General features: G+C 49.7%; 1 protein-coding gene across 1 annotated transcript in view; it reads left to right on the top strand.

Moving 5' to 3' along the window:
• The window catches only part of GALNT16 (polypeptide N-acetylgalactosaminyltransferase 16), a 74,251-nt gene that overhangs the window by 49,528 nt on the left and 4,392 nt on the right, over positions 1 to 20,331 (top strand). Inside the window, exons 4-13 of the mRNA XM_081129566.1 lie at positions 906 to 973; positions 1,529 to 1,594; positions 3,610 to 3,731; positions 6,210 to 6,297; positions 7,308 to 7,392; positions 7,689 to 7,792; positions 13,651 to 13,777; positions 14,670 to 14,762; positions 16,152 to 16,235; positions 19,717 to 19,858. Of these exons, the coding sequence (XP_080985692.1) occupies positions 906 to 973; positions 1,529 to 1,594; positions 3,610 to 3,731; positions 6,210 to 6,297; positions 7,308 to 7,392; positions 7,689 to 7,792; positions 13,651 to 13,777; positions 14,670 to 14,762; positions 16,152 to 16,235; positions 19,717 to 19,858 (979 nt within the window). The remainder of the gene's footprint in view (positions 1 to 905; positions 974 to 1,528; positions 1,595 to 3,609; positions 3,732 to 6,209; positions 6,298 to 7,307; positions 7,393 to 7,688; positions 7,793 to 13,650; positions 13,778 to 14,669; positions 14,763 to 16,151; positions 16,236 to 19,716; positions 19,859 to 20,331) is intronic.

Consider the following 20,331-nt stretch of genomic DNA (forward strand, 5'->3'; position numbering starts at 1 on the left):
TCAGTGGTGCTGCTCCCCAAGGCCTCGGAGTGATCTGCCAAGCCCTTGGCAGGGGAGGACATTGAGATCAGGTGCTGTGGCCAGACAGGGTGAAGACCAGTGGGCACTGGGAGGGGGAGTCCTGCCTTCTGAGAAGCTGGGGCTGGTGAATCAGAGTCAGGGAGACCCTAGAAGTCCAATTGTTAGCGAATGCACAGTGCAACACAAGGTCAGGTCCCTAGGAGGGGAGAAATGCAGGGGTCAGCAACCGAGAGAGGCAGGGATGGACGCGAGGCCTCAGGCAGATGATGCCATCTCAGTAGGCGCCTGTCAGTGATTCAGAGAGAGGTGCCCCTTCTGCCCTCCTGAGCTCGGCCCTGTGGTCAAGTTCAACTCCTACTCACCTTGTGTCTTTAATGAACTTAGAAGATAATAGGATTCGGGAACGTGGGCCCAGTTGTATTCCAGGGATTAAAGAAGCTTGGATTTCCTTTCCCAGGGAGTAGAGGAAGATGAGGGATGGTGGAAGGCAAAGAGTCGGGAGACTTCCTGAGATCCCTCCTCCTGACCCATGAAACCCGAACAAGCCTCACTAGCCTTCCTCCACCTGGCTGGGGGTGGCCCCTGGCAGGCACCCAGAGCAGCTGAGGGTCCTGCCTCAATAACTAAACTAGGGCAGACCCCACCCCCATCTGAGGTGGGTCCCAAGTGCTTGAGGGTCCGACAGCAGGGTCAGCCAAGTCCTAGAAGAGCCTGAGGAACACTGTGCTCCTCAGCCATTGCTCAGGGCTCAAAGGTTAGCAAGCAGCTGCCATGGCCAGTGTGCTGGCCCCCAGGCTGGGTATGGAAGGGAACCCTATGGCAGGGAGAAGTAAATGGAAAGTGGCCCCTAAATCTGGGCTCCTCTGTCCCCATCACTGCTCCAGTGTCCTGAACCGAACTCCTGCCAACCTGATCCAGGAGATCATTTTAGTGGATGACTTCAGTTCAGATCGTAAGTATCCACCTTCTTTCCTTGCACCCTCCAAACCCCCATTGCCCCAGAATGCTGAGGCGACCTCTCGAGGTTGTCCTGGCCATCACCGGCTGGACTTTGGCCCCACCAGAATCTTCAGTCTTTTCTAGGTGCCCTCACTGGTGCTGCTTTTTGTTGCCAAAGGAGGAGAAAGAATAGTGGTGCTTTGATGGGTCACCAATGAAATGACATTTTTAAAAATTTGAAACAACATCAGCAGCGTCCTTTCTTATTACAACTGTCATGGGGAGAAAATCGTCCCTTCAATCTGGCTCCATGGGTGTTAGCCTAACGATCGTGCTAGTGCTCTCTGGCGCCCCTGGGGGTAATGCCAAAAGTACAGGCAGTCCTTAGTCGGGCCTGGGTGTGGGGGACACAGGGCCACTAGAGATGACCATGCTCCCCCATTTCTCTCCATCCCCAGCCCTTTCCCTGGGCCTAGTATGGGACAGTTCCTGGGCAGTTCCAGTGGTGGCCAAACCACTTGTGATCTGATGCCCATATCTGAAAGAGCTTCCTTCTCTCCACCCTCAGCTGAAGACTGTCTGCTCCTGACCAGGATCCCCAAGGTCAAGTGCCTGCGCAACGACCGGCGGGAAGGTAAGTTCTTGGACCCTGGGTGCCACCGCAGACCCATTTTGGCCTAAACCTCTGCACCACCCCACTCCCTTTTGGTGTGATGTCATACAAACCAACATGGTCCTGCTGCATTCCTGTGGCAAGAACCAAAGTCTGGTAGAAAGACGCTCCTGTTGTTCCAGGTCAGCCCCTATCCCAGCATGACCGTAAGCAAGTTACCCTACTGAGAGATGGGGATAATAATAGTTCCCTGACTGCCTTCCATGGTTGTTGTAAGGATTAAATGACATGGGCTATATGGAAATGCTTTGGGACAATCAAAGGGCATATAAAGCAGATGTAACCTCATTTCTAACTAAGAGGTGCTTGGGGCATCAACAACAGCATAGGACTGTGCTCTTTAGGCACCCTAGGGGACACAGAAGAAGTACAAAACATGGTCCCTGCCCTCGGAGAGCTTTAATGTAGCCAGGGGGTGAGAACCCACCATAGCTGGTTATAATTATGTGGGAGAATGGAGCTTGGAGGAGAGGGTGCTGGAGGAGAGGGATGTGATCAGGGAATGGGCCTTCACTGGGTGAGGGGGGCTGCTAGACAGCAGAGCAAGGGAGGGCGTTCCAGGCTCAGGGACTCTGCAAGCAGAGACGTGGTCAGGCGTGGTACACAGGGAATACTAATAGCCCTCCTCCCAGGTGCTCATCCTGTCCCAGGCAATCACTTTTTCTGCTTTTTCACAGTCAGTCCTCATAGCAGTCCATCATCCCCATTTTGTAGGTAAGGAAACTGGGGTTTAAGGAGGTTCAGTCATTTCCCCAGGGTGGGGGTGAATAGAGGAGCCAGGATTCCAACCCGGGGAGAGGGCTCACCCCATAGCCCAGCCTCTTCACCTCCTTCTACTGACTCGCCCTTCCCAGGAGAAGCAAGGCCTGGTCAGCAGGGGGAATGGACAGAGTGACGGTAGATGACAGAGGACCTTAAGCCAGAGAAAGGCATTTAGACTTGATAAGGCAGATAATAGGGAGCCACTGAAGGGGTGTGTGTGTGTGTGTGTGTGTGTGTGTGTGTGTGTACGAGAGAGAGAGAAAGAGAGAGAGAGAGGGATGGATGGATGGATGGATGGATGGATGGATGGATGGATGGATGGATGGATGTGACGGGCGTATTTAAGAAAGACCAGTCAGGCTGTGGGGACCTTCATACTGGAATGGAAGAGGCCAGAGAGCAATCTCTAAGTATAACAGGTCCTCACATAATGTGGTTTCATTATCACATTGATGAGACGCTGTAGGAACTTAATTCTTGCTTACATTCATTAGCCTATGGTAAAAACTGGCTTTGTTATATTTCGTTTCACTTAAAGTCACAGAACCTATGTAAGACCTTAAGTGAGGACTTGCTATCCAGGGTCGTAGGTGCCTTTAGGTCTGGGAATATGCTGTTCCCTGAGGTTTTGCCTAACATAGATGTGAATTTATGCCTGTGGGGCATGTGTAGAAGCAGAACACATGTAGTCCTCCTGGGCACCAGGCACTCTCCCTGACCGGCAGGGATCGTGCTCTCTCTGAATCTCAAGGTGAGAAAACTGAGACTCAGGGAAGTTAAACAACATGCTTAAGGTGAGTGAAGGGGCGCATACTAACTCCAGCCTGTCCTAGTCCAGAGTTTCTGCACATCACACAAGACGGTATGGCTGGAGGGGACCTCCCTCAGGTTCCCAGAGGCTGGGGGAAGGCTTTTGGTTTCTGGTTCTCCTTTGGTATCAAACCACACTTTCCTCCAGTTTCCATTCACTGAACTCTCACTATTCAGCAGTGTGTCCCCAGAGCCCAGAACAGTGTCTGGCACACGGAGGGCTTTCTGAAAATGGCCTTGGAGCAATGATGGTTGATGGATAGATGAGAGAAAGAGAGAGGAAGGAAATAAACAAATACAAAGTAAAGTTCAATCACAGTGACTCAGAGGAAACAGTGCCCTGAGACTTGTGGGGATGGTTGGGAAGCAAATGGACTCAGCACCACTGTCCGCCTCCACTGCAGGGCTGATCCGGTCCCGAGTTCGTGGGGCAGATGTGGCCTCGGCAGCTGTCCTCACCTTTCTGGACAGCCACTGTGAAGTGAACACCGAGTGGCTGCAGCCCATGCTGCAGCGGGTGAAGGAGGTGAGTCTGTCTGTCCCTGGGTAGCTCTGTCTCTCAGGACGTGCCCGCCAGATTCTTGGCATGAGAGCATGTGAACCGTCTTTGACACTGGGCAGGCAGAGTAGGAGCCTAAATGGGCTGCTACCTCCTGAGCGACTTCACCTCGTTGAGCTTCTCATCTGAAAATGGGGATAATTATAATATTTGTCCCACCAGGTTGTTGGGAGAATTAAATTGGATAACAGCCTGGGGGGGGTATAAAGCTACTACTGTGAATGGGTGTGGGTGTTTTCCTTCTAGAGGGGCAGGGTCCTGTGCTGGGGTGGGGTGGGGGTGGTTTGGGTGAGGCTGGGAAGCCCGAGAGAGAGGGAGGTGAGGACGGTGTCCTCAAGGAGAGATGAGGCCGGGGAGACCCGTACCGTGTGCCCGCTGTTCTCTAGGATGGGGAAGATTTGGACGGATGGAGGAAAGGATGAGGTGATTGCAACTCAACTGTAAAAAGACAAATATCCCGATTTGAAAATGAGCCCAGGATTTGAATGCACATTTCCTCAAGGATCATACACAACGGCCAACAAGCCCATGAAAAGATGCTCAACATCCTCAAGTCATTAGGGAAGTGCAAGTCCAAACCACAATGAGATACTTGATAGAATGGCTATCATCTAAAAGACGGACAGTAGCGAGCGCTGGTGAGGGCGAGGACAAAGAGGAGACTTCACGCGGGGCTGGTGGGAATGTCAAACGGTGCGGCCCTGGGGAAACCAGCCTGGTCGTTCCTCAAAAGTTTAAACACAGAGTTACCATATTCCACTGCTGGACTTAGCCCAAGAGAAGTGAAACATATTCCACACAAAACCTTGTACACAAGTGTTCAGAGCAGTATTATTTAGAAAAGTCAAAAATGGAAACAACCCATATGTCCATCAACTGAATGGTAAGCAACATGTGGTATGTCCATACAATGGAATGTTACTCAGCCATGAAAAAGTAATGAAGTACTGATTTATATTGCAACATGGATCAACTTTGAAAACCTGATTCGAAGTAAAAGAAGCCAGTCACTAAAGAACACATATTATATGGTTGCATTTATATGAAATGTCCAGAATAAACCAATTCATAGAAATAGATAGTGGGTTAGTGGTTGCCAGGGGCTGGAGGGAGCGGGAAATGGGGAGTGACTGCTAATGGGTACAGGGTTTCTTGTTGGGGTGATGATAATGTTCTGGAACTGGATAGTGGTTGCACAACCTTGTGACTATTCTAAAAACCACTGAGTCCTGGCTGGGTAGCTCAGGTGGTTAGAGCACCGTCCTGATACACCAAGGTTGTGGTTTGATTCTCAGGCAGGGCACATACGAGAGTCAATCAATGAATGCGTCAGTAGGTGGAACAACAAATCGATGTTCCTCTCTCTCTCTCATTCTCTCTCCCTCCCTTCTTCTCTCTCTAAAAATCAATCAATAAATGTTTTTTAAAACACTGAATTGCACACTTTAAGATGGTGAATTTTATGGTACATTAATTATATCTAATAAAATTGCTATAAAAATGTGAATTATATCTCAGTACAAAAAAAAGTCTATAAGAAGGATAAGGTGAGCCCCCCCCCCAGAGAAACCATGGATGGTCTCCCCAGATCCTCCACCTCCCAGGCTTGTGTCGTCCTGAGACAGGCTGTGAACTGAGGGGCAGAGCTAGATTTCATGTTGCGGACAAAAGGATTTTGAGAGTCAGTGCAGAGGGTGGAGAAAGGAGAGAAGGAAGGGGCTCTGTCCCATGTGCCTCCATAGAAGGCTGATAGAAGACAATTAAGTTTCACAAGTGGTATATGAAATAATCCACTACCACCACTACCACCCACCCCAGAAAAAGAACTTTAGTACAATTGACATTACCCACCAATGTTTTGGAGGTGGATTTGTGGCCTGGAGGTGATGAAGGGAGTAGTGAGTCTGAACTTGAAGTGGATGTGACATGAAAGGAGTGACATCCAGGTTACACAGGGAACACAGGGTCCCTGCCCCTAAGCTGCCGGTGGCCTAGTTGGGAAGACCCAACCCAAACATGTACAAAGGTGGATGACAATGAATGAAACAACAGTTCAGACCAGCATCAGAAGAACTACCTCAGGCAGCAGGTGATTCACTGTCCCAGGAATTGGCTAGACTATAATTGCAAGAGCAACTTAAAAGAGGAAGAAGCCCTCAGCCTGGAGCAATCAGGGAAAGCTTCACTGAGAAGGTGGATTCTAGCAGGGTTCAACATGATGTGAGAGGAAGAGTCTGGGAGAGGACTGTGCCCATCTGACCCAGTGGGACCTTCCAGGAACTTGGATGTGCTGATACAGGACAGCTCCCAGGAGCCTGAACTGTCCTGCAGGAAACGCTGAGTATATGGTCTGATGCCTCGGAGAGACCTTCCTCCTAGAGCAGACAGGTGGCCCTTTATTCACAGAGTCCCTGGTTTCACACCATCCCACATTTTCTCTCCTAGGACCATACTCGGGTGGTGAGCCCCATCATCGATGTCATCAGTCTGGATAATTTTGCTTACCTTGCTGCATCTGCTGACCTTCGTGGAGGTGGGTCCTACTGCCAAGGGAGGGGCTCTAGACCAGAGAAGAGACAGGTGAGGGCAGGCCACAGCCCCGGTTTGGTGCTTATCTTTCCAGCTGTGCCAGAGGGTGTCATGACACCCTTACTTCCAGAAAATGAAAAGGGATTATATACATTTGTATACAATGTATTGTACCCATTTGTATACAAATGTATATACATTTTTGGGGGGACACCCTGTATTTCTTTTGGACAGCTCTGGTCTAGACTTTAGAGCTGTACTGTCCAATACAGTAGACAAAAGCCACATTTGGCTATTTAAATTTAAATTAATTAAAATTTAAAATTCAGTTTTCTAGTTCCACGTCACATTTTAAGTGCTTGTTATCTACACATGGCTGGTGCCTACCACATTGGACAATGCAGGTATAAAACATGTTCATCATTGCAGCAAGTGCTATTCAACAGGCTGCTCTAGAGAATCTATTGCTGGGAGCTAGTGGGCAGATGGATTTATTTGGGGTCTGGACTTCCAATGAATGGATAAAAGCATTAATTAGATCTTCAGATTGAGTGGGATTCTGAGGGAGCCAGGCACTTCTCCTTTGGAAAGTCACCTCAGGGCCTTTGCACTTACTGCCTGAAATTCCCTTTCCCCAGATATCTCCATGGATCAGTCCTTCATTCAGGTCTCTATTCAAATACCACTTCATCAGAGAGCAATTTCTGACTGCTCTTACTAGAATAGCATGGGTGCCTCCCCTTTATTTTATTTTTTTAGCACTTTTCACCCCTGACTGACATATTGTCCATTCATTGATTTATCTTGTAGTCTCCATTTCACCCAGTAGATTGGAACTCTACAGGGACAGAGACCTGTCTCATTCTGAATGAAGGGATGACTGCACAAATTGTCCAGGGCCCTCTGTGAACTGGGCTTGGATCAAGGGAGATTCTGAGGGGTGGCAGAGTGAGGGGGCAACAGCCACCAATGGGCTTTGCCCTGAGCCCTGTCCTCACCCTACTCTGTCCTCAGGATTCGACTGGAGCCTACATTTCAAGTGGGAGCAGATCCCTCTTGAGCAGAAGATTGCCCGGACAGACCCCACCAAGCCTATAAGGTCAGGGCTACTGTGATCTCCAGAGAGACCCCTTCTTTCCCTGGGTCAGGGGCCTGGGAGGCTTCTAGGGAGCTGTTTCAGTCACCAGGGCTTCTGACGATGTACAGTCTAAGTGCTAACTCTGTTCTGGGCCCCAGGGACAGAGGACATAGGACAGGGAGCTGGCCAGACATCCTGCCCCAGGGACTCTGCAAGCAGGGGATTCTGGGGCAAATGGCCTGGGGTCCTGGGGCCATGTGGAGGGGCTTCCATCTTCTTAAGCTCACATGTTACCTCTCTCCCCTCCTTGCTCCCAGGACGCCTGTCATAGCTGGAGGAATCTTTGTGATTGACAAGTCCTGGTTTAACCACTTGGGAAAGTATGATGCCCAGATGGACATCTGGGGGGGAGAGAATTTTGGTAAGTTGGGAAATATAACAATAGCAACAACAACAATATTAATAATGAGTCAATATGATTGAGCACTTTCTATGGGTAAGGCCCTGTTCTAAGGACTTAATCCTCATGATGACCCTCTGAGGTAAGTACTGTTATCTCCATTTTACTGATAGACACTGTGGCACAGAGAGGTTAAGTAGTTTTTCCAGAGCCACACAGCTAGTAAACAAAAAGAATTAGGTGGTTGGGGGAGCCTGTGGCCACATGACTAGACAAGTATATGGAAGAACATACAGGCTGTATCATGGACCACAGCTCACATACCTGGTTACTTCCCTACCAGAAAGTCTGGGAGTGTGTTCAGTAGAGGGTACTGGTTAAGTAAGCCTGGAAGCAGATCCTGGCCATGTGATCCCACTGCTTACATTTAACCAGTACTACCCTGGGTTACTGGTTACTGGGTTATTGGGTGAAAATCCTATCACCTATAAGCTGTTCAGCCCTGGGCAAGTTAAAGCCTCCCTAAGCCTCAGTTTCCTCAAGGAGCTGTTATGAGTACTAAGTGAGACGATGGGTTAAAATCATGGCACCCTGGCCAGTGTGGCTCGTTGGTTGAGCTCTCTCCCATGCACGGAGAGGTCACTGGTTCGATTCCTGGTCAGGGCACATGCTGGGGTTGCGGGCTCGATCCCCAGTAGGGGGCATGCAGGAGGCAGCTGACCGATGTCTTTCTCTCTCTCTCTCTCTCTCTCTCTCTCTCTGCCCCCATTTCCAATCTCTAAAATCAATAAAAACATTTAAAATAAATAAAACACATGGCACAGTGTTAGTGGTCATTATCATTACTTCTGAGGCTATAGGAACTCTTTAACCCCAAAAGGAAAGGGAAGAGCCAGTGAATTCCCAGGATTGCTGGTGAGGTTCAGGTTAGATAAAGGCCAGATACAGGTGGGATACCCAACGTGGGTAATTTTTTTTAATTGATTTCAGAGAGAGGAAGGGAGAGGGAGAGAGAGAGAAAGAAAATCAATGATTAGAGAGTCATTGATTGGCTGCCTTCTGCTCGCCCCCTACTGGGTATCGATCCCGCAACCTGGACATGTGCTTTAACTGGGGAATAGAACCGAGATCTCCTGGATCATAGGTCAATGTTCAACCGCTGAGCCACACCAGCTGGGCCCAATGTGGGTAATGTAAGGGGGTTTATTAAAGGGCCTTTTTACACAGTGTGGGCAAGATAGAGAGAACCACAGGATCAGCTTAGTATTGGGCAAGGCTTTTGCCTGCTAGGAGATGTCACCACCCCCAGGTCTGAAAGATGGGGAGGAAGCCCACCTGATAGGAGCTGTGGTCTTGAGGCACCTGCAGCCAGCCCACAGCTCCCAGGTGGAAGGTGTCAGAGGGGAAAACATCCACCCTCATCTCCCCCCCTGATCTGCCAGTGCCTCTGCTGGCTGAACCTGTCCCCTGCAGATAGGAAGCCCAGTGGTACAGCCTTACACAAGTAGCCTCCCAGACTCGGAGCTGGTGGAGAAGGGTGCTGAGGGATCCAGAAGCGGGGCAGGTACTTTGAGGCCTGTGAAGACAGAGGTCTGTCCTTGCTCTTGCAGTGGACCTGGTCATTTGCCAAGCTCTTTCCCCCTGCTTCCTTTTTCATCCTACCCAGGTTTCTTTCGAAGTAAATAGGGCTGGTGGTATGTCACCTGTTTGACAGGTGGGAAAACTGAGGTGGGCCCTGCCTTCCAGATTTCATTCAGAAAACTCCATGTCTAATGGGTGTATGGCATCCCTCGACCAGAGCCTATTAAGTGTTGGAAGGTGTGATCAAAGTCAAATTCTGTGTTTCTGAGACGTGGGGGGCAGGTCTTTCTTCTCTCTCTCTGATCAGGACACAGATGAACAGTCAGGGCTTAAAATAGTCCTGATCCCTGCCTGGCTGGTGTGGCTCAGTGGTTGAGCATCAACCTATGATCCAGAAGATCGCTGTTCGATTCCCAGTCAGGGCACATCCCTAGGTTGCGGGCTCCATCCCTAGTGGGGAGCGTGCAGGAGGCAGCCAACCAATGACTCTCTCATCATTGATGTTTCTGTCTCTCTCTCCCTTCTCCCTTCCTCCCTCTGAAATCAATAAAATATATTTTTTTAAAAAAACAAACAGTCCTGATCCCAACCCAAAACCAGGGGAGTGGAAACAGGCATGAGGTTTGCTCCCCTTTGGAACTTATTCCTGGAACTGTTTCTAGGCAGGCATCTGGAGGAGTAAATTTGGGAACTGAGATGTGGTGGCCCTTGCATTCTGACCTCCTTTCACGTGTTTAAGCCTGAGCGACTTCCTTTGTGTCCTTGCTCTCAGCCTGAGGGAGCTTCGGCAAAGCCAGTTTTCTGTAAAGACTTAGAGGACTGGAAACAAGCTGTCGCTCCTGCCTCCAGAAGCTCTTCTTCTCTTCTCTTCTCTTCTCTTCTCTTCTCTTCTCTTCTCTTCTCTTCTCTTCTCTTCTCTTCTCTTCTCTTCTCTTCTCTTCTCTTCCCTTCCCTTCCCTTCCCTTCCCTTCCCTTCCCTTCCCTTCCCTTCCCTTCCCTTCCCTTCCCTTCCCTTCCCTTCCCTTCCCTCCCCTCCCCTCCCCTCCCCTCCCCTCCCCTCCCCTCCCCTCCCCTCCCCTCCCCTCCCCTCCCCTCCCCTCCCCTCCCCTCCCCTCCCCTCCCCTCCCCTCCCCTCCCCTCCCCTCCCTCTCCCCTCCCCTCCCCTCCCTCTCCTCTCCCTCTTCTCATCTCATCTCATCTCATCTCATCTCATCTCATCTCATCTCATCTCATCTCTTCGCTGGGGACTGACAGAGAAACGAGGGAATGATCAAATAGCTAACTTCAAACTCTGCCTGAGGCAAGGGCTCAGTGGTTGGGGAACTTGAAAGGTGAACCTGGAGTGGGTCTGGAGACTGTTTTGTTTCTTAGAAGAAATTCAAAGAAGTTTCTAGGCTAGTCATAGTTTTGAGCTGGGAGACTCCTGCCGCTGGTAGGTTTGGGCCTTTCATTTTGTTTCTTTGTTGAAGAAAGGGAGATACGAGAACAGAGACTCGTTCCTGTGTCCCTTGGGAGAACCAAACTCGGGAGCCAAAGGCTGCCTTGAGTGGGGGTGGCACATGTGAACACCTTGGAGGTCACATTTGGGATCCTTTCAAAATCACGACATTCAACTGCTCAAGACCCCGCAGGGCTCCTGCATCACTCAGAGCAAAACCCAAAGTCCTGACGTCTGCCTGTCCCCGGCAAGCACACACCATCGGCTCTGCCCGACCTCACTCTGCTCGGGCCGCCTGGCCTCGTTGCTGAGCCTCGATCTTGCCAGCCAAGCTCTTACCCCTAGATCTTTGCCCTTGCTTATCCCTCTGCCGGAATGCTCTTCCCCTGAGAGCCACCCGACTCGGGTCCTCACCTCCTTCCAGCTTTAGCTCAAATGTCCCCTTTTAGGGACAGCTTTCCTACTCAGCCTAATTAAAATGGTAGCCCTCGCCCGGCCGGGCGTGGCTCAGCGGTTGAGCGTGGACCTAGGATCCAGGCGATTGGGGTTCAATTCCCGGTCAGGGCACATGCCCGGGTTGTGGGCTGCAGCCGATCAATGACTCTCTCATCATTGATGTTTCTATCTCTCTCTCTCCCTCTCCTTTCCTCTCTCTGAAATCAATAAAGATATATTTAAAAAAAAAAAAAATGGTAGCCCTCCACCCCGATTCCACTCGCCCCCTTCCATCCCCTACTGGCTTCCTTTTTCTCCATTGTACTGATAGGCTATGTATTCTACTCACTTTCTTGTCTACCTGTATTTTTGTTTCTTATTTTACCGAGTTCCTGCCTCACCCCACTAGCATGTGAGGGATCCCAGAACAGTGTGTGACATACAGTAAAAAAATTTCTGAATTAACTAAAGAATCTTGTTCAAGCATGCAGCTTGCTGGACAAGTGTGAACTTTATGTTGTGATTCTGCAACTGAGCATTTGGGTGACCTTGGAGAGGTTTTTTAACATCTTTGATCTCCACAGTTCTTATTCAAAAATATGGGAATAATAATACTGACTTCACATGGTTACCTTGAGAATTAGACATCAGATATAAAGAGGATGGCACATAGTAAGTGCTCAATAAATGGATGGTGATTACTGCTATTGTTATTGCTATTGTTGATAATAATGACAATGATTAATAATAGCATGGGCAATATGGGCTGAGTGGGATGAGATGTCAACTAGCATAACAAAGTTAGTCTGGCAGAAATGGAACCAGAAGGCAGATCTTTTGTCCCTAGTTTCAAATCTCTGTTCTGAGCCTGCTGCAGAGCTCTGACTGGAAGAAGGGACAGAGGCCTGCCTGTTTGCAGTCAGACCCAGGGAAGCCCAGTAACATAGCCAACCCTGTGTAGGGGTCCGGATATGCCAACTGTCCAGTCCTGGCCCCTGAACCATATCTGGAAGTCTCCTAGTGCACACAGGCTGGCCACAAGGTAGGCACTAGTCCTGCTGCCTTCACTGCCCCCTTTGCTGGTCACTGGGAGACCCTGACCCACTGCACTGTGTGAGTAAGAAAAGAGACCAAGGGACCGAGAGAACAAATGACAAAATGGTCCTGCTTTTTAAAGTTAAAGCAGAAAACAAAAAACAAGGCTTATGGATTTTCTGGGACAGGAAGGAGGTGTTTTAACATCACAGGGTGTCCAACTGTGGAGCTAATATGAAGGAAAGTGGGAAACCAGAAGAGATTATGTGAGGTTCAGCCAGTTGCCAAGGCGGGTCTTGCCAGAAGCGACCATTGCTGAGTGGAGGACAGAGTGGGTAACTTGCGACGTCCCTCCCTTTCTGAGAAATGGAATGGCCACTTCTTTCATCTCCCAACCTACTGAGAACCACAGTCATCTGCCAAAGCTTGCTCAGCGTCACCACCACATCAGAAGGAAGAGGGCCAGCGGCAGCCTGTAAATGGAAACCCCGGCACAGGCGGAGGTCGAGCAGATGTGTTCTTCCTTAGCTCATGTCTGGAGGGGGCGTTCTAGACAGAGGCTGGAAATTAGGCTGCCATCTGATTCAGCTTTCCTTCTACTCATGGTCTTGGTGTTCCTTCAAAGCTTTCCCAACGCTCTCCCAGAGCTCAGTGTGTGTGTGTGTGTGTGTGTGTGTGTGTGTGTGTGTGTGTGTGTGTGGAGGGTGTGCGTGTGGAGGGTGTGTGGACGGTGTATGTGTGTATATGTGTTGGTGGTGTGTGTGTGTGGTGTGTATGGAGGGTGTGTGTGTGGTGTGTGTGTGTGGTGTGTATGGAGGGTGTGTGTGTGGTGTGTGTGGAGGGTGTGTGTGTGTGGTGTGGGGGCGGTGTGGAGGGCGTGTGTGTGTGGTGTGTGTGTGTGTGTAGAGATTATGTGTGTGTGATATGTGTGGAGAGTGTGTGTGTGTGTGTGTGTGTGTGTGGAGGGTGTGCGTGTGGAGGGTGTGTGGACGGTGTACGTGTGTATATGTGTTGGTGGTGTGTGTGTGTGGTGTGTATGGAGGGGGTGTGTGTGGTGTGTGTGGAGGGGGTGTGTGGAGTGTGTGCGTGTGGAGGGTGTGTGGACGGTGTATGTGTGTATATGTGTTGGTGGTGTGTGTGTGTGGTGTGTATGGAGGGGGTGTGTGTGGTGTGTGGGGGGGTGTGCACAGGCACAGGGTGAGCAGTCAGGAACACATGCAGACGTGTCAAGAGTGGGTGTGCACCCATGTAAACAGGCCCAGGAGCTCTGACCCCAAGCATGTGCCTCCGATGAGACACCAAAGGGAAGGGAAGCCAGCCCCTTCCCAGCTCCACTCAGCGGGGCTTGCCAGGGGCTCTTTCCCCTCCTAACGGCTGCCGTCTCCTGCAGAGCTCTCCTTCAGGGTGTGGATGTGTGGAGGGAGCTTGGAGATCGTGCCCTGCAGCCGGGTGGGCCACGTCTTCCGGAAACGCCACCCCTACAACTTCCCCGAGGGCAATGCCCTCACCTATATCAGGTAGGTCCCAGGACCAAGAGCACCGAGCTTAGAGCCGGGACACCAGGGTTCTAGGCCCAGTCCTGTCAACTGACTTGGGCAGCCAGCCCCCTCTCTGGGCCTCTGTTCTCCCATTTGCCCCCTCCCAGGTCTTTCATTCTAGATTCCCGGTACTTCCAGGAGGAAGGATGACGTTGGGAGTGTTGCTACCTGGTCTCTCTTGCCTTGACTATCTTTGTCCTTGAGGGTCTTGGGTAACCAGCTAGGAGCTGCCTGCCCTCCGCTCACATGGCATGAATGCCATGTCCTGACCCTGACTTGGCCAGCATCTGCCCATCCATGTCCCCGGCCACAGGCCTTTTAATACATTTTCATATATACGGTTTATGTAGAGAGAGACACACACATACAGCTTGGGTTTGTGTTTGTGTTTTTATATAAATGGGATCCTGCTCTATGTTTCGTCTGCAGCCCATTTTTCTGCCACTCAGCACTAAATTGCAGACATCTTCAGTGAGCGCACGCTGACCGTGGCATTGCTTTCCAAGGCTGCCGAGTGCTCCGTCACGTGGAAGTAGTTCACCATCCTCCACCCGTGGGCCTTTAGGTGGTTGCCAATGTTTTATTAAACAGATATTCATGTCCGTGTCCTCGCTGCCCACACACAGATCTGTCAGTAGAATAGATTCCTGGAAGTGGAGCGTCAACAAGTATACATAAATTGATGGATAGTGACAGATCGTTCTCAAAGAGATTGTGCTCATTTATACCACCCTAATCAGTCCTGTTTTGCATACGCTTCTGAGATTTTCATCACCCCGTGTTCTCATCCGTGCCCAGAGCTGCTCTGGATCCTAACCCTACCTCTGTCACCGCCTTGGTGGCCTTCTTTGGCTCCTCCCCCTGCCTTTAGGAATACCAAGCGCACTGCGGAGGTCTGGATGGACGAGTACAAGCAGTATTACTACGAGGCCCGGCCCTCGGCCATCGGGAAGGCCTTCGGCAGGTGGGCCCCCCAGCCCCGCTTCCCTCCACCTGGTAGCACAACTTTAACCCGAATACAGCTTGTGAGCCCCCACGGTCTCCTTAGTCACTGAGCCCCCTGCTCTGTGTGCGGCGCAGGGACAAGACACTGGTCCTTGAAGGGGATGCAACCCCATGCGGGGAAATAACCGGAGAGGGCTGTTTTTGAAGAGTTTCTGTCCACAAGCTGCCTGCAGGAAAAGGGACATCTGTAGGAGTACTTAGGGACGAACCATCTGCAGAAAACACTTAGGGTCCACCCCCTGTTGTTCCAAATCTGACTGGGAGCCGTTAGCCTATTTTCCTGTCTCTGACTGTTATGACTACAGTCTAGTTAGGCATTTTCAACATGCAGATTGGTTATGAAGTCAATTTAGTGGGTTGCGAATAGCATTTTAAGAAAATGATTAGTACACTATAGATTAAACACTATGGATTAGTACAGAACAGAATAGAAAAATAACAGTCGGTTGCAGTGAAGGGTAGCACTATTTTGTGAAACTTATTTCAGTTATGTGTGTCTACATAAATGTGTACACGGGTAAACTCGATCACGATGTAAGATGTATTTATGTCTTATTTATTTAAGGTCATGGTCAGAAAAGTTTGAAAACATTATTAGTGATCATCAATGAATCTTCCTCCCTCTATTTACTTATATCTATCCCTTTAAAAAAATAGAGTTTTGTCACTGACTATTTCTTTTAGTGGGGAGCTAACATTTACTGAGGACATACCTTGTGCTAGGCACTTATGTCCTTTAATTTATTTGAATCTCACCAAAACCTCCTGAGGTCAGTGGTTATGTCTTTAGTTCACTGGAGAAGAAACTGAAGCTCCGGGAGGTGGTGAGGGGCATCTGTCAGTGGTTATTATGGTTGTTTAACTCAGGAAGGTGAGGAGGCCGAACTGCATGCCCACCAGCACATCAGACAGTCTGATAGGCTAGAATTCCTGAAAAGTCTTCAAAGCCTGTTCCTCTTGTTGTTAGACCCTTTCTGCAGTGCACACAGGGAAAACTGGAGTTCAGTAAGACTCTGCTCTCTGTGGAAATAGGGGCCTGTGCTAACTGAGAGTGTGTGTTATGCTAGCTGAGGGCTCCAGGAGTGAGGAGAGTCAAGTGTAGCCCCCTGCGGGCTAGGCTGATCTTGAAAAGTGAGCAGGAATTTGAGGAGAGAAGTCAGGAATGGCCAGGAGACCTGGGGTGAAGTCAGGAGTCAGAGGATGACTTCAGGCAAGTGGCTGAGGCTGGAGGGCAGGCTGGGACCCAGACTCCTGGTCCTGGCCCGCTAGGGAGGGGCCCCTGCCCAACCTCCCTGGGGCTTCCTCCCATGCCCACTGGCCAAAGCCTGAACCTGGCCTTCTCTTTTAGCGTGGCCTCGAGGATCGAGCAGAGGAAGAAGATGAACTGCAAGTCCTTCCGCTGGTACTTGGACAACGTCTACCCAGAGCTCACGTGAGTGCAGCCTTCAGCCTGTGCAGCTGGCCTAGGTGGGGGCCAGCAGCTTGGGGGACCCTTCTACCCCAGGATTTCCCATCCCCCACTGTCTGGGTCTTTCTAGCTGTCTGTGTTTATCTTCATGTGAAGGCTCAGGGGAAACTGGGAGGACGTTACCAAGAGTTAAAAATGACCTGTGGTAAGAACCAAATTTTTAGCACACTGGGTCTGCGAGCTGGAAATGGACATTGTCTCTAGGAAACAGCACTGCGTTATGTAGCAAAGGCCACAGAAATCGTCATGCCCTTTGACTCTGTTCTCTCCCTTCTGGGAGTTTATTCTAAGAAAATGAAGCAACTGAAACAAACAGCTGTTGACAAGTAGACGTTCACTGTAGGCTTCTCTGCTGCTGGGGGAAAATCAAGAAACAACCAACAATGGGGGCTGAGTTGCATGAATCATGATGCATCCATCTAAACAAGTGTTATGTGCCCATTAATATTATAATGGTAAAGACTGGGAAAGAAAAAGAAGAAAAAAAGAGACTGGAAAAGCGAGGGGAAATGTTTGCTCTAGCAAATGTGGAAGCAACCTGCAGATGGCGAGAGCACTAGAGCCACAGTGCAAGTGAGTGTGTGAGCGCCAAACAGCACTGTGGGTGACCAGCCTAATGGCCAGGGTGGGTAGAGAGGATTTTTTCTTTCTTACTTCAAAATCCTTTTGAGTGTTTTGGCTACATCCACATGGCTCATTTCCTCACCTTCTTCAGGTCTTGCTCAAATGTCCCCTTAGCCAGTAGACCTCCCTGAACACTCTGGATTTGCAACCCTGCCCCCAGCATTCCGGCTTTGTCTTCCTCTGCCACCCTTATCATCTAACATCCATCTGGCCAGCTAGTTCTGTGGTCGCCTGCCACAGTGACTGTAAGCTCCAGAAGGGCAGAGGTGTTCATCTGTTCTGTTCACTGCTTTATCCCTAGCCCCTAGAAGTGTGTCTGTCCCAAAACAGGCTCCCGATAAATACTTTTGATTGAGTTAATTGCATAGTCAATAAGCCTCAGTAATAACTTTGAAATTAGTGTTCTCCCTTCTATAGCTGTCACCTGGGGGAGAGAGTTCCTCCCACTGTGCCAGCTTTCTCCCGAAGATGCTGGGTGGCTTTCCAGAACACCACCCCTCCGAGCTTGCACATCTTTGAAGGGCAGATTTGATTTTTGGAAAACAGCCATAGTTACATCATAGCCAAGATCAGTGAATAAACTAGATTAACCTAGATAATATAAATCCTGGGTCCCAAATACAGTGTGACAAGACTGAAACAAGTCACAAAAATAAACTGACACTGGGAGCAATTTCCAAGGAACTCCAAAACCATTTGAGCAACAGCAGCATCCTCAGAAGAAAGGTGGCGGCCTGGACTCTGCCACGCTCCCTGGATGACAGTTGTGAAGGGAAGGACATTAATTTGTAAAAGTATAATAAGCCACTTCCTCAAGTGACCACTTTTGAGGGGATGGTTTCATTCAGATGTGTCGTTTCTGAGGGGAAAAGTCATTTCTTAGCATTCTGTCAGAAACATTCAGATGGAGCCATGGACTCCAGGCCTCAGGTGGGAACTTGGGAGCCTGGGGAGGTGGGGAGAGGGGGGCCGAATGTGCCCTTCCGCTCCTCACCCCAGTCCCCATGCAGAGTGCCCATGTCATCCCCCAAGGACCAAGAGGAAGAAGTAGTTTATAACTGTCAGAAACCTGGTTGGATCGACCCCAAGGCAGGCCAGTGGATGAAACCAGCTATGTTAAATGAGAAGCGTAACTCAACTTCTGTTTGTTCTGTCACTGTGTGAAAGTTAAAAACTGATTTATTGCTGTTAAGGTAGAAACCGCACACCTCATTCAGACCCAGATTACTCCTCCCCAGTCCACTCGTTCGTGAGCTGCCTCAGTTCTCAGGGAGACGGGTCAGGGGTTTACAAAGGAGATCAGTTGGCCCAAATGACACCAACTTTATTCCAAGCAGGGGATCCTAATAGTTGGCCCACACCACTGCCAGCGGTGTGGGAGAGAAACTCCCCGAGGTTCTGAAGAACCTCGAGGTTGGTCCTGGGGTTCTCGGGGCTTCCAACCAGCTCTGAGGAAGGAAGACCTGGGTTGGCCGAGATCCTATAGGATGCCTACATTGAAGAATGCCAGATGTGTTCTGATGCCCCCCCTCCCCCCGCCCAAGTTTTCTTCCTAACAGAGGTGACAGGAGGCAGATAAGGTTAAGCATATGGCCAGACTCTCAGCCCTCCTGATTTCCCATCACCCCAGTGGGCCCACAGTCTGAGATCATGTATAACCTCCTAAGCCCAAGTATACAGTCCTGCATCTCCTGGGGCTGGCAGCCTTCTTAGGTTTATTGCCCACAGGGTAAGATACTGTGTCTTATATCAGTGTGTATGTGTGTGTGTGTACTCATATTTTTTACTGTTCATATAAAATGTTTTAATAACGTGGTATTTTGAAATGCCAGTTTTACTTAGCAATATGTTCTAAACACTTTCCCACATTACCAGATATTCTTTCACAGTCATTTTTAGTGGCTAAAGGATTTTCCATCTTGCAGATGATTCACAGTTTACTTTGACCCTTATTGTTGGATATCTAGGGGTTTCCAATGTTTTTGTATAATCAACCACTCTTAGATGAATATCTTTTAAACTAAATCTTTGCACATATCTATGATTATTGCTGTAGGATATTAAGTTCCCTGAAGTGGGATGGTGAGGTCAAAGGTTTGCACATTTTTAAGGCCTTTGACACATAATAATAGTGTCACATTGCCTTCCAGAAAAGTTAAGCTAATTTATGCTTTCTCCAGTAGGGTATGAGAAGATCCAATCCCACAGCTAGTGTCAACACTGGGTATTGATATTAAATATATATATTTACATGTATCCATGTAAATACATATTATTATATATAAAATATATTTTATATGTAAATAAATATATACACAATATATACATACTGTATACGGTAAACAAACTGCGCTAACTCTAATATGTATTTCTTTCATCGTTAGTGAGATTGAACACATTTTCATATTTGTGTATTTTAAATTTGCCTCTTTAAAGTGAGCCCTTCCCTGTCGTTTTGAAGTTGCTTATCGAGCCCATATTCAGGCCCCAGCCTTTCCCCAGGCTTTCCTCTTCCTGGACTAGGAAATCCTAGGTTTCTGGCCTCAGCTCGATGCCCCCAGGATCCTCTCAGACCAAGCCTCCAGGGCAGTCCCTGGGGCTCCTAGCTGCTCAGAACCTAGTGGGGCCCAGGCCTGTCTTCCCCGAGGAACCCCTGCTCCCTTTTCCGCCTTCTTCCCTCTTTGCTAGTTAGGTCTGTCCCCTAGTGTCCTTCCCCCTGGGACTGTGGTGCTCCAGGAGCTGACTGGGGCTGCCCACTGGGTAAGCGTGGGTAAACTGGAGGAGGGCAAAATACAAGCCTGACCCCTGCCTTTTCTCCCAGGGTCCCAGTGAAGGAAGCGCTCCCTGGCATCATTAAGCAGGGGGTTAACTGCTTAGAATCCCAGGGCCAGGACACTGCTGGTAACTTCCTGCTGGGAGTGGGGATCTGCAGAGGCTCTGCCAAGAACCCCCCAGCACCACAGGTAAGCTGCTTAGGACCAAGTGGGGTGAGGGGCGCTCCTCTGCTCAATCTCACCCTCTCTCTGTCTGCACCCTCCACAGACCCACTTTCCCAGGGACCCTGCCGGCTGTCCCCTCCCACTCTGCTCCTTGGGTCTGCTCCTGCCACATTCCCATCTCCTTTCCAGCCTGTGACACCATTGCCTTCTATGCACCATCCACTCTACCCTTACAGAGGGAGAAATGCTGCCCAAACAGGGCCCAGTTCCCTCCTGGGATGCAACTGTGGTCAGCTTATATGACGGGCAGCAGGGCATCTAGGACCCCTGTATGTGTGTCCCATATATGTGTGCAAAATATGAGTGTCAGTGCACCCACGTCAAAATCAGAGCAGGTCATGGAACCCCTGTCATGGACAAGCTTCCTGGCTGCCCTGGTCCCATGCCCTGTCCTTCTCCCCCATCCCCAGCATCCCTTGGCTTTCTCCATTGCTCCA

Source organism: Miniopterus schreibersii, assembly GCF_964146895.1.
Source record: "Miniopterus schreibersii genome assembly, chromosome: 1".
Classification (NCBI taxonomy): domain Eukaryota; kingdom Metazoa; phylum Chordata; class Mammalia; order Chiroptera; family Miniopteridae; genus Miniopterus; species Miniopterus schreibersii.